Source organism: Myxocyprinus asiaticus, chromosome 14 (genome assembly GCF_019703515.2).
Source record: "Myxocyprinus asiaticus isolate MX2 ecotype Aquarium Trade chromosome 14, UBuf_Myxa_2, whole genome shotgun sequence".
NCBI lineage: Eukaryota > Metazoa > Chordata > Actinopteri > Cypriniformes > Catostomidae > Myxocyprinus > Myxocyprinus asiaticus.
Genome location: NC_059357.1, coordinates 28,225,797 through 28,239,932, shown reverse-complemented (window position 1 = coordinate 28,239,932; position 14,136 = coordinate 28,225,797). Strand labels below are relative to the sequence as shown.

General features: G+C 40.7%; 1 protein-coding gene across 4 annotated transcripts in view; it reads left to right on the top strand.

Annotated features, from left to right (window-relative positions):
- The window catches only part of LOC127452141 (supervillin-like), a 58,640-nt gene that overhangs the window by 14,326 nt on the left and 30,178 nt on the right, over nt 1-14,136 (top strand). For 2 of the 4 annotated variants that reach the window (XM_051717366.1, XM_051717365.1), the window contains exons 4-8: nt 23-199; nt 1,332-1,366; nt 3,459-3,520; nt 5,289-5,437; nt 7,467-7,701. In XM_051717366.1, the coding sequence (XP_051573326.1) occupies nt 23-199; nt 1,332-1,366; nt 3,459-3,520; nt 5,289-5,437; nt 7,467-7,701 (658 nt within the window). The remainder of the gene's footprint in view (nt 1-22; nt 200-1,331; nt 1,367-3,458; nt 3,521-5,288; nt 5,438-7,466; nt 7,702-14,136) is intronic. The other 2 variants (XM_051717369.1, XM_051717368.1) reach the window with 1 other exon arrangement.

Genomic DNA, 14,136 nt, shown 5'->3' with positions numbered 1-14,136 from the left:
GGTCCACCCACTCAAACCATAGTGCCACTGATGGTGGCGTGGTGGCCTTGACTCTTGATCTAGCAGTTCAACCAGGTGCAGAAGGAGGTCGTCGGCGTACCCGTAGATACATACCAGGAGATCCTGCAGGCAGCCGCAAAACTAGTGAACGTTCCCATACTCAACCCATAACGTCCTACGAGATAATGGAGAGCTGCGGGTATGGAGGTTGTAGGAGGTTGAGGCTTGATCACATGATCACAGGCCCATCTGGGCTCCTCTCTGCAGTGTACTGTGTGTGCTGATTACCAACTGCTAACAGGAGTTACTTTACTATTTCTTTAACCTTTATGGGATGTGAAGAAACAGTAATATATTGGTCCACCTCATGCTCACAAATTCCTATCTTACATTGCAAATATTAGTGTGCTGTTTACTACAGGTAGTTGACATGAAATGCTTTTGTGAAGTTGACATGTCCTGCAGAGTGATATACAGTATATACATACTCAATCTAAAACTATTATAAACAGCATTTTGCTCTTTCTTTTGTAATTATTATGCGTGCAGTTTTATGACCATATTAATTGAGAGCTTACATTAAACTTTTGTACTTTTAGAAATTCATGTGTTTCACTGCAGGACCATTAAAAAAAAAAGTAGTGAAGGCAAAAAGTGATTAAAAATGGTGAATGAAAACCTTGAAATGGTGACCAGTTACAGCACACTGCACACTTCACTTTCCCTTATACATATACATTAAAACATAAAAAGATGTTTAAATGACTAAAAGGACATGATTATGCGTCAATTACCCATTTCCTGTAATTCTTTTGATATTTATGATACTCTTCTAATCTCACAATCAAACAATTCCATTTCCAAATGCAAAACATACTGTATAAGGTCTGCGATGTCAGAAATACAAAGAAAGTATTAACAGATGTCATAGATAGATCATTAATTAGCTCAGTCCTTTCCTTTGAGTCAGGATATGAGCTCAGCATTTATTTCATTAGCTTGTTAGAGTCATCAAACAAGGTGTGTGTTAAAGCTCATAGTTTTAATATTATTATGTCATGCTTCTAACCTGCACAGATGTGTTTCACTATGTCTGTCATCAGAATCAGATTGAGCTTTATTGCCAAGTATGCTTACACACACAAGGAATTTGTCATGGTGACAAAAAAAGTGCAAATGCAACCGTATATATACATACAAACATAATGCCTATAGTGAAGGAGAGGCTTGTTAAAGCAGATCTGGTGTGAAGTCATCTCACTTTTTGAGTGTGTGAGTTTGATTGTATTTCTGTTCCTCTGAATCTTCTAATGACATTCTTCTATTTACAGAATAATGGACGATGAAAATCGGGACTCTTCACAAAGTAGGTGCTTAACCTGAAATTTTAAGTTTGTCTTAACCTTAGTATTGACATATTTGGACACAAAAATCTATGAACAATTTATAACAAAATATCAAACCAAGATGTATTTATTTTAAAGAAATACAGCACAGACAGACTTTTCAAGCAAAACATTAAGCCAAAAAATAATAATTTTTTTTTATTTAAAAAAAATATAAAAACTAGATATAGGCCTACATTCCAAATTAAGCCGATATATTTGGACACTTTCTGGTAATCAAACTTTGATGAGAAAATGTCTACCACCACTTGTTTGCAGATGCCACTTTGTTTGATATTTTGTTATCTAATGCAATAATATTAATATATTTTATAAAATGTGAGATATGTGTCTAAAAGTGTTCAAATGGAGAAGGTTTGCCATAAATGCTTATTTAGCTGTAGTCTGTGAGCATATCTAACTTTCAAAACGATAGATCTTTCTACTTCTGTATTTCTTTGCTTGGCTGATGCTTAACTAAAACCATCAGACAAGCTTTGGTATCCTTACCGAAGGGGCTTCCAACAAGAATGTAATATTTGTTAAACAAACTTCACATTTTACTGTAACTTCACAAGTACTACCACTGTAAACCCTAATGTTGTCATTACTGTAAAAATCAAGTTGTCTTAATTAAACATTACTTGAAATGTCAAGTTTTGGGCTCAAAACTCAAATATCTATGCTCCTTGAACTTATTTATCTTAAAAACCCATAGACTTAAGAAGTGTTAATATCTCAAACATTTGAGTACAAAATTGAGACAATAGGGAATACCCATAATATCTTGTGCTTGGATTATTTAATTATGTTTCCTTTTTCAAAGGGAAATTATGGAGGCATTTAAATAGTTGTTATTAAGAATTCATATAGGTTTTTAGCTTTTTTTGTAGTATTATTTATGTTATTGTGTTTGCAATTGGTTGTTTTGTGTGATCTGCGTCCCCATTGGTCAAGTTGGACACTGTCAACATATCTCAGTTCTCCTTGTACATGTGCAGCTGAAGTACAGGTGTCTATGCATTTCTGTGTGGAAATAAGTTTATTTAATTATTGACCTAGAATCAGATATAATCTTCTTTATTTAAGCTGTTATTGTATGACCTAAATTTGAATCCATTCAATCAAAATTATTAAGTAGAAACAACATCTAAATAGCAAATCTAAATAAATTCTGCTTGCATCAAGTTACCTTAAATTTTTAGGGGTTTCAGTGTGTATGGGATTTATGATGGAATAAAAGGACTGATCAAAATGAGACTTTGTTTAGAGGAAGTGTATAGCATACCATAGAAAACTGAAATGCAACCACACTCTCACTCATATTTTAACACATGCATATATTATGGGTAAGTGGATACTGTTTATACAGTTGTTAACAGTTAAAATGACCTCACTTTTATAACTCGAGATACATTTTAAAGAGTAATATTATTGAAACTCCATGGAGTAATGTATAAGACTGCATCATTAGTCATTTACAGCCATCTAATTCCTAAGAATACAGTTATGATTTCTGCCTAAGTTCACACATGCCCTGTTTAATGTGAATTTGCTGGCCAAGAGACAATAGGAAAACGGTGTGGGTGTGTGTATGTGTATTTGAGATCAGCAATAAATCTCCCAGCCAAATGCAGTTACCACAGGTGAAGAAAATATCTGCCTTGCTGTTTGTGCATTTGGCCAAGCACAGAGCAGTGTGTGTGTGTGTGTGTGTGTGTGTGTGTGTGTGTGTGTGTGTGTGTGTGTGTGTGAGAGAGAGAGAGAGAGAGAGAGAGTGAGAGAGAGAGAGAGAGGTGATGTCTAATATGTGTATAATAAGATTGTTAGTCATTTAATGTTCTCACACAAAAACTTCAACATTATGATCTAATGCAAATTAAATGTGTGTGTGTGTGTGTGTGTGTGTGTGTGTGTGCATAGTGTGGATCAGCATGAGCAGTTCCCTTATTTTATCATATTAGAAATAATCCAGTCTGTTCTCATGTATTTTTGTAATGTAATGTGTTCAGTTTGGCATGAGCTTGAAACACTTTTCCTCAGGCCATTTTGTGCATTCTGTTTTTCTTGTAGTGGATATAAAGACAGACGACAGAGCCAAGATGAGTGTAGCTGCCAAGATGTCTCTGTTTAAAGTAGGTGAAATTAGACCCCACCATATCTCTTGAGCAACTGCTACAGCCTGAATAGAAAAAAAGGTCATTGCCATGGATGGAATTGAAAAGCCCCTCAAAAGAACTCTTTCTTGAACACACACACACACACACACATACACAGTTTGTGTGTGTATATCTCTCTCTCTCTATATATATATTATTATATCTTATTATAATTACTATAGACCACACCTACACATCAGTAACCATATGAATTAAGGCATGATTTAGTCCTTTTATGAACCTTTTTTTGTGGAGATGTCCTCATAAGGACTTATATCAGGTTTTTTGGTGATATTTTCAGAAAAACAATATCAAAATCGTTCCACACACACACACACACACACACACACACACACACACACACACACACACACACACACACATTTACAACTATAATTACTATAAGCTAACCCTAACCCACACCCTAAACCTAACCATAACAGAAAACTTTTCGCATTGTTAGAATTTTACATTTAAGTATGGATTGTTTATCCAAATGAGGAAATTCCAAAATATCCCCAAAAGGTGGTTTTGTCCAAATTTGCTCATGCACACACACAGGCACGCACACACGCATGCACACACGCATGCACGCACACACACCTATCAAATAAGTATTTAATCTGCCAGAGTTTAATAACAGACAAAATATATGAATTGTGGAAACAATGAGATGTTGCTATCAAAAATACATTACTTACCAGTAAACTTAATTTAAATGTTTCTTTTATGACAATTTGTTTGACTAGTTAGTACTAGTTTTAGAGTTCTCTCTCTCTCTTCATTCTGCTTCAATGTCTTTTTTCTTCTCTGTTCTTTTGGTCCATCTGTCTTTGTGTCATAGATGGTAATAGGACACCAGAAGTGTTTGGTTACAACATGACCCACAGGGTTTTATTCGTTACTATGACTTCCTTACCCAGGCTGCCAGCCCAGGTTCTATTTTATTCATCCACTTGCTGACCCACTTCACTAAAGAGCAGAGAGAGATAGAGAGAGACATTCAATTAAAATATAAAATTAAAAATTGGTTGGAAAGAAAAACTGTGTTTATCCCCCATACTGATCAATCTCTCAGTGTGATACAGTATATACAGCAGTCCTAAAATACAGTAAATTTGGACAAAATACTTTGCATTAGACAACAAAATAATATCAAACCAAATGGCATCTGCAAACAAATAATGCTAGACCATTTTCTCAGAACTAAATTTTTTTAGCCATTTGTTTGTTGATTGCTTTTACCCAATTGGACACAAGGTCATTTTTACAATAATTGGTGTATGATGGTCAATCACTCTCAAGTTCACACAGGTGTCCTAGCAGAGCAAACAACAGGTATGCTATAGTTCATGTTCCACTTAGTTTGACAACCAAAAAGTGCTCTAATACATTTTGTCTTAATTTTGAACAGCATATCTATTGTTCTATGATGTAAAACATCAGACTTTGTAAAAAGTCTACTTATGCTTTCATTCCTTAAAATAAATGCTATTTGGTCAGTGTCCACATTTTGGGGCCACCGTACCCTGCAGAATCAAATGTATACAGTGTTTTGAATTTAAGACACTTTTAATGCAAATATTCAAATGACCCTTTCTATTTAGTCAAGCAGGTAAATGCAGGAACTTCAGAAAAATATTCCATGATGAGCTATTCCATTAATTGTGGCAATTATGCACAACATTAGCTCTTTTACTTTCTTTGACTTTATTATGTCCATCTCTTTCTGTCTTGTCATCAGGAGTTGGAGAAGACTGCTTTATCTGAAGCCTCCTCCTTCCTCAAACCTCGCTCCAGTCATAGTTCGCATGGGCGCAGAGCTCGTCGTGGCAACGATCCCCGGGCACTCACTCAGCCAATCACCTTTGAGGAAACAGTGATGGCAGTGAGGTGGGCAGGACTTCTTGATCAGTCAAACTAATTACCTGTAGCCTAACACTCTATAGAAAAGTGCTATCCACAACTAATGCAACAGTGCCATTATCACCTTTAAGTAATAGTTCACCCCAAAAATATACATTTTGTCATCATTTGCTCATCACTATGTCTTCATGACTTTCTTTCTTCCAGTAAACACAAAAGGAGAATTTTTAAAGAATATCTTGGCCGCTGTTCTTCCTATTATGAGCGAAAGGGAACTGGGGCTGTCAAGCTCTAAAATAACAACAACAAAAAAGCACCATAAAAGTAGTCTATAGGACTTATATGGTGCTATACTCCAAGGCAATACGGTAGTTATTCACTGAAAAGCTTACATTCACTGTAGCTCTCAAGTAAAATATCCTCAATAGGGCTGGAAGGATTAGTCGACGTTGTCTACAACGTTGACGATAAAAAAATTTTGACAAAAATTTTAGTTGTCGAATAGTCGTTTGATCTCATTTAACTTAACATGAGATCACATTAAACTCTAATGATGACACGTGAGAGCAGCACTGCAGCTCACACCTGACTAAGGAGAGGTGAACACACAGCTCACAGTCCAGATGCACTCCAAACCTTACAAACAGCTTAAGGTGATGTAGATCGCAAAGTATGAGGGAATTATAATGCAAAAATACAAAATAAGTAAATACTTAAGCACTCTCGTTGTGGAATAATATCTTAAATGCAGTTATATTGAATGCGTATTTGCTTTATTAAAGTTAAAATAATAAGGAAGCAGATCATGTAAATAACTACAAACTCCAAAACGGTCATTTCTCTGTGCGGTCAGCGCGAATGTCCTGATCTAAGGGGGAGAGATTGAAACTGCAAACTCTGTCACGGGATGCTCGTCCCTTGAGCATGCACACTTGCTGCAGCTAGATTATAACTTGATGGCTCGCAACTTATTGAATCATAATATATGTGTCACTGTGTGTTTCTTATTGTGAAGAAAATTGGCAATACACAGCTTTATTAATACGAAATTGTTTTTTTTGTGAGTTAAAGATGGATTGAAGTGAACAGAAAGGTGAGAGAGGGTAGTCTTCTCCCCATTTTATACTGCAAAAAAATACATTTTTGATTTGTTTTGGCTTGTTTTCCAATATAAATATCTAAAATTCCTCTAAAACAACACACATTTTCTTTAGGAGCTATACTGCAGAAGAAAAAATTGTTATCTAAGAATGTTTAATATAATATTAAAAATACACATATTTTAAAATATCTAAAAATATCTTAAAAAAGATGCATTCACATGAGAAGCAGCATATAAGATATTTAGACTTGCTTTTAGAGAATAGATCTTGAATATAAGTATATTTTGTCTTTACTGCACTCGCAAAAGTATAACCAAGTGAAAAAATACACTTATATACAAAATACATTTATGTTTAAGATACAGTCTCTTAAAGCATGTCTAAATATCTTATACGTTACTTCTCAAGTAAATGTATCTTGTTTTAAGGATTTTTAGACAATTTAAAATGGAAAACAAGACAAAAACACTTGATAATAGGATTTTTTGCAGTGAATTTATTTACTGAATTTTTTGAAATATTTTTTTCCCTTTAATTCAGTGAATGTCATTTAGAGGTATTTTTAAAAGATGATTTGTCCTCTTTATTGTTAGTAAGCATGTTTAATACAACTTTTTAAGTTGGGGCACAAGCTGAATAATTGGTTAAGAGCTAATAATTAATCGTCGAATATTCGAATTATTGATCTAATAATCGTTAGATTAATCGATTATCAAAATAATCATTAGTTGCAGCCCTAATCCTCAATCACTTTTATTATATGAAAAAGAGTGGCCAGGATGTAATTTAAAAAACCTTTTGTGTTGAGAACATGAGGGTAAGAAAAAAATGACAGAAATTTTATTTTTGGGTGAACTATTCCTTCAAGAAGTAACTCTCAATTTTTAACTCTTGTTCTTTTCCTGTTTCACACTTATTCAGCTGCAAATCATAATGCCTTCTCTCCTCTCAAGTCCTCAGTCAGGTGAATCCCAGTGTCTGGAGGCTGAGCCTGAGGTGGAAGATGATGCTAGCTCTAAGCTCTCTATGAGTGAGAAATTGGCTCTCTTCAACAAACTGTCCCAGCCCATATTGGGAGCTGTGGAGAGTCCAACGAGAGACGGCGGCCCTCTAGAGGCCTCTGAGAGACGTAGGCAGAAAGGAGCACGCTACCGCACACAGCCCATCACTGTGGATGAGGTCAATTTGGTAAGTCTGTTTGGCAGTGTTGTATAAAGTATCTGTTTGTCATACTTGAGTAAACGAAAAGATACCTTCACGGAAATTGACTCAAGTAGCTCACGAGAAAATGACTTAAGTAAAAGTATTAAAGTAACTGATATTAAATTTACTTAAGCATCAAAAGTACAAGTAAATTGCATAAATTACGGTACAGTTCATTAAACTCATGGCAACTTATTTGACTGGTGGTGCTCATTATTTACTCACCCTCATACCATCCCAGGTGTGTATGACTTTCTTTCATCTGCAGAACACATACAAAGATTTTAGAAGAATATTTCAGCTCTATAGGTCAATTCAATGCAAGCGAATGGTGGCCAGACATTTCAAGCTACAAAAGGGAGCATAAAGTTATGCATACTACTACAGTGGTTAAATTCATGTCTTCTGAAGCAATTCAGTTTTTAATTTTTACTGGATACCTTGCCATTGCAATCTCTAGGCATGATCATGATTTCAAGCTCGATTTCACTTTCTAGATCTTGACGCATGCGCAGAGCCCTAGGTGGCGCTATAGGACGTGTAATCGAGCTTGAAATTTCAGAAGACATTGATTAAACCACTGGAGTCTTATGGATAACTCTTATGCTGAAGTTATGTGCCTTTTCACTTACATTGAATTTACCTACATAACAGCAATATTCTTCTGAAAATCTTTTTTTGTTTGTGTTCTGCAGAAAAAAAATTAAAGTCACATCTAGGATCGAATGAGGGTGAGAAAAGTATGAGAGAATTTTCATTTTTAAACGAACTATACCTTTAATGGTGCATTCAAGTCACATCAGAATGATCATATTTATGGGAATGAGTGTTAATGAACACCACAGTCCATAAAAATTGGAACACAGAAGGAGAGAGTTGAGTCATATTAGTGAAAGAACAGAGACTTGTGGGGGTGGGCTCTATTCATTTGGGCCAATAAGCAACCACCCAGCAACCACCCAGAACACCCTGGCAACTGCATAGCAATGTGCTAAAAACAGAGTTAGAACAACTTAACAACAGCAGCGCAACAACCTGACAACCACCTAGGACACCCTGGCAACTGCAGAGCAATGTGCTAAAAACACAGAAAACAACTTAGCAACAGCACAGTAACAACCTGGCAACCACATACTGTAGCAATGTGCTAAAACACTCAGCAGATCACCTTGACAACTGCATAGCATGCCCTAGCAACCATCCAGAAAACCCTAGTAAGCACATACTGTAGCAAAAATGTGCTCCAAAGCAAATATAACACTTTAGCAACCACCAGAAAACAAGTTTTGCTTAGGCAAAGACCATTCATCCATCTTCATAAAATATAAAAATAGATATTTTTGGACATTTTCATGAGCACTGGTACAGTAATTACTCATACACATCACACCTTGGTTAAATGTAAAATGTGAACGCATGTGATTGACTTTTATATGAACAGGTCTTCTGGAAGTGCAGGAGTCTGATCGCACATAACTTCATTATTTAACAGCTTTCATAATGTTTAAGCCTAAACTTATCAAATGAATTAGTCAAAAAACAAATTAAATCTTACATGAGGAATTATGTCACAAAAGTAACAAAAGGGTCTGGGGAAATTTATTGGAGTTAAAGTATCAATTTTCTCTTCAAAATGTAGTGAAGTGAAAGTAAAAGTCCAAAGAAATATTTATACTCAAGTAAAGTACAAATATGAAAAAACTGTACTTAAGTACAGTAATGAAGTAAACTCAGCAAAAAAAAGAAAAAAAAGAAATGTCCTCTCACTTTCAACTGCTTTTATTTTCAGCAAACTTAACATGTGTAAATATTTGTATGAACATAAAAAGATTCAACAACTAAGACATAAACTGAACAGGTTTCACAGACATGTGATTAACAGAAATGGAAAAATGTGTCCCTGGACAAAAGTAACAGTCAGTATCTGGTGTGGCCACCAGCTGCATTAAGTACTGCAGTGCATCTCCTCCTCATGGACTGCACCAGATTTGCCAGTTATTGCTGTGAGATGTTACCCCACTCTTCCACCAAGGTAATTGCAAGTTTCTGGCCCTAGCCCTCACCCTCCGATCCAACAGGTCCCAGACGTGCACAATGGGATTGAGATCCGGGCTCTTCGCTGGCCATGGCAGAACACTGACATTCCTGCCTTGCAGGAAATCACGCACAGAACGAGCAGTATGGCTGGTGGCATTGTCATGCTGGAGAGTCATGTCAGGATGAGCCTGCAGGAAGGGTACCACATGAGGGAGGAGGATGTCTTCCCTGTAACGCACAGCATTGAGATTGCCTGCAATGACAACAAGCTCAGTCTGATGATGCTGTTACACACCACCCCAGACCATGATGGACCCTCCACCTCGATCCCACTCCAGAGTACAGGCCTCGGTGTAATGCTCATTCCTTCGATGATAAATGTGAGTCCAACCATCACCCCTGGGGAGACAAAACCACGACTCGTCAGTGAAGAGCACTTTTTGCCAGTCCAGTCTGATCCAGCGCAGGTGGGTTTGTGCCCATAGGCGACGTTGTTGCTGGTGATATCTGGTAAGGACCTGCCTTACAACAGGCCTACAAGCCCTCAGTCCAGCCTCTCTCAGCCTATTGTGGACAGTCTGAGCACTGATGGAGGGATTGTGTGTTCCTGGTGTAACTCGGGCAGTTGTTGTTGCCATCCTTTACCTGTCCCGCAGGTGTGATATTTGGATGTACCGATCCTGTGCAGGTGTTGTTACATGTGGTCTGCCACTGTGAGGATGATAAGCTGTCCTTCCTGTCTCCCTGTAGCGCTGTCTTAGGTGTCTCACAGTACGGACATTGCAATTTATTGCCCTGGCCACATTTACAGTCCTCATGCCTCCATGCAGCATGCCTAAGGCACGTTCACACAGATGAGCAGGGACCCTGAGCACCTTTCTCTTGGTGTTTTTCAGAGTCAGTAGAAAGGTCTCTTTAGTGTCCTAAGTTTTTATAACTGTGACCTTAATTACCTACCGTCTGTAAGCTGTTAGTGTCTTAACGACTGTTCCACAGTTGCATGTTCATTAATTGTTTATGGTTCTTTGAACAAGCATGGAAAACATTGTTTAAACCCTTTACAATAAAAATCTGTAAAGTTATTTGGATTTTTACAAAATTATCTTTAAAATACAGTGTCCTGAAAAAGGGACATTTCTTTTTTTGCTGAGTTTATTTGTACTTCATTACTATACACCTTTGCTATTTGGTGTGTAATCTCTATGTGCCATTTGTGATGAAACCGTTTAAACCTGTTAACATTCACGTGAGCGTCCACACTCTGAAGCGTTCGTCAGGTCATTGATCATGTAGAGTGCACAAATCAGGGTCTGTTACAAGTGTTATCTAGTGACATGTGGAAAAGACCAGATTAGACCTTGAATTTTATGCTGGTCCAGGCTGGTTGGTGCTGGTCTAGGTGGTGAAACAGCATTAGCCATGCTAGTTCACCCAAAAATGAAAATTCTCTCATTTACTTACCTTCATGCCATCCCAGATGTGTATAACGTCATGGTTACTTGCGCAACCTCCGTTCCCTAATGGAGGGAATGAGACGTTGTGTTGATGTAGTGACACTAGGGGTCACTCTTGGGAGCCAGAGACACCTCTGGTCTTTGATAAAAGGCCAATGAAAATTGGCGAGTGGTATTTGCATGCCACTCCCCCGGACATACGGGTATAAAAGGAGCTGGTATGCAACCACTCATTCAGGTTTTACGCTGAGGAGCCGAGACAAGGTCCGGCCATTTCAGCGGGTAGTTCAGCGTTGTGGCAGGAGGGACACAATGTCTCGTTCCCTCCATCAGGGAAAGGAGGTTACACAAGTAACCATGACGTTCCCTATCTGTCACTCACTCGACGTTGTGTCGATGTAGTGACACTAGGGGTCCCTATACGAAACGCCGCAACTGGCTGAACTGTGTTACGTGAACTGGCAGTGTGTGACAGACAGACCACTGTGTGCCTCGTAGCCAGTGCACCAGGCCGACATGTAACCTCCCCCAATGCTGTTATGAGTGTCGAATGGCCCTTTGGGGACAAGTCGACTACCCAAAAGATAGAGACAGGCTAGCCCAGTCATGGCCTCTTTTCCCCTTCTTTTTTTCCACTCCCTAAAAAAGAAGGGGGATTATCTGACTGGGCCACCAAGTCTAGTCGGGGGGTGTCCCTCCCAAGGGGAGGACACTGCGGAGACCACACCTCGCCCAAAGAGAGGGGGGGATATTTAAGTGGAAAAATACATCACATGGTCTTGCCGACCATGTGGAGAGTCTCATGGTAGATCCTACCCAACGGGGGAGGAGTTACTACAAACATGGAGACTGTGGCAGAGGGGGCTCTGCCAAAGGAAGATGCAGTTTGCCAAAAGGGAAACTAATTAGTGAAGGATATATATATTGCATGGGGTTACTTTACAGGGAACCGCCACATGCGGAGCACCTACCCCAGAACAGGGCTCTTAGTTAGCACGTGTACTGGGCCGGCAGCGAGTCTCTCTGAAAACTCAACTGCCACAGGGCTCAGAGGAAGTCAACCAGGGAACATAGTTTGAGAACATTACTGGGAATTAATGGCGCATGTCTTCAGTTCAGAGGAGGTGAAAGGCGCTATGTGCAAGCGATACACCCGGCCGGCTATCCCGGGCTTATCCGGGCAACCCGTAGGTTGTAGAACCTTGCAAAGGTTTTGGGTGTTGCCCAGCCCACTGCTCTGCAAATGTCTGTTAGAGAGGCACCCCTGGCCAGGGCCCAGGAGGCTGCTATATCCTTGGTAGAATGGGCTTGTAGCCCTACCGGGGGCAGCACGTCCTGGGCGTGATATGCCATAACTATGGCGTCAATGAGCCAGTGGGTGATCCTCTGCTTGGAGACAGCGCTTCCTTTCCACTGTGCACCAAAGCAGACAATGAGCTGCTCAGAGATCCTAAAGCTCTGCGTGCGATCCAAATAGATGTGTAAAGTGCGCACCGGACACAGCAACGACAGGGCTGGGTCTGCCTCCTCCTGGGGCAGTGCTCGCAGGTTCACCACCTGGTCCCTAAAAGGGGTCATGGGAACCTTGGGCACATAGCCCGGTCAGGGTCTCAGGATCACGTGAGAGTAGCCCGGACCGAACTCCAGGCACGTTTCGCTGACAGAGAATGCTTGCAGGTCTCCTACCCTCTTGATGGAAGTGAGCGCAGTCAGGAGGGCAGTCTTCAAAGAGAGTGCCTTAAACTCAGCTGACTGCAAAGGCTCAAAGGGGGCTCTCTGTAGACCCTGAAGAACTACAGAGAGGTCCCATAAGGGAACGAGGTGCGGTCTGGAGGGATTCATCCTCCTGGCGCCTCTCAGGAACCTGATGATCAGGTCGTGCTTCCCTAAGGACTTACCGTCCACTGTGTTGTGGTGTGCTGCTATAGCAGCAACGTACACCTTCAAGGTGGAAGGGGACAGCCGCCCATCCCACCTCTCCTGCAGGAATGAAAGCACCGATCCGACTGCGCATCTCTGGGGGTCTTCCCATTGGGAAGAACACCACTTAGTGAACAGACGCCACTTAAAGGCATACAGGCACCTCGTAGAGTGTTTTTTTTGTCCTTCACCAAGGTGAAGTGGATACCGCTGAATCTGGGCGGACGCCTGGCGAACTGAATCACGTAGCCGAGTCGGACGGTTCAGACCAGCCATCGCGACGGATTGGAAAGCGCAAGCCATGCTTCCAAGCTTCGCGCAAGGGGGACCAAAGGGACAATCTCGTCGGATGTACTGGCGGGAGGGGCCTCGCGGCGGGGCGGAGTTTAAGGTGCCACACCATGTTGTGGCCGTGCTGAGTTCAGGAACATCGAAGTACTTACTTAGCTCCTTGTGACCACCCCCGGAACATCCTGGGACGGGGGAGGAAGAGGCATGTCCACATTGGGGGTGGATTTGTGCCACAGCTGGGTGCTCAGGGGCGGAAGACCGCCGCTGGAGCGCCAAACCTGTCAAATAGAGTGGTGGACGGTGGTCATGATGACAGCCGTGCACCCCGGATACGTGACCCAGGGAACAAGGAAACCGCTCTTGCTGAACTCTTGGGTACTGCAGTCACTTGGGCATGCAGCACAATTAAATGCAAAGGTAACAAAAAGATTCTCCTCCTGACCCTCGACCAGGGAGTGGAGGAGTGGTCTGCTTACCAGCTCCAGAGCAGTGGGTTTCGTTGTCTCTGGGTCGCCCGTCTCAGGGGCGCTTTGAAGCCTTTCACGGGTTCTTGGCGGCCGGCCGTGAGACGGGTGGCGTCTGCTTCCTGCGGTGGGCTTCACGCCGGGGCCGGGCCGAAGGGGTGGGCTGCAGCGGAGCCAGTGCAGTCACCACAGGGGGACGCCCTTGGCGACGAGCAGACAGGGTGCGGGATCTTGAGCCGCACCGGGGCAGGATA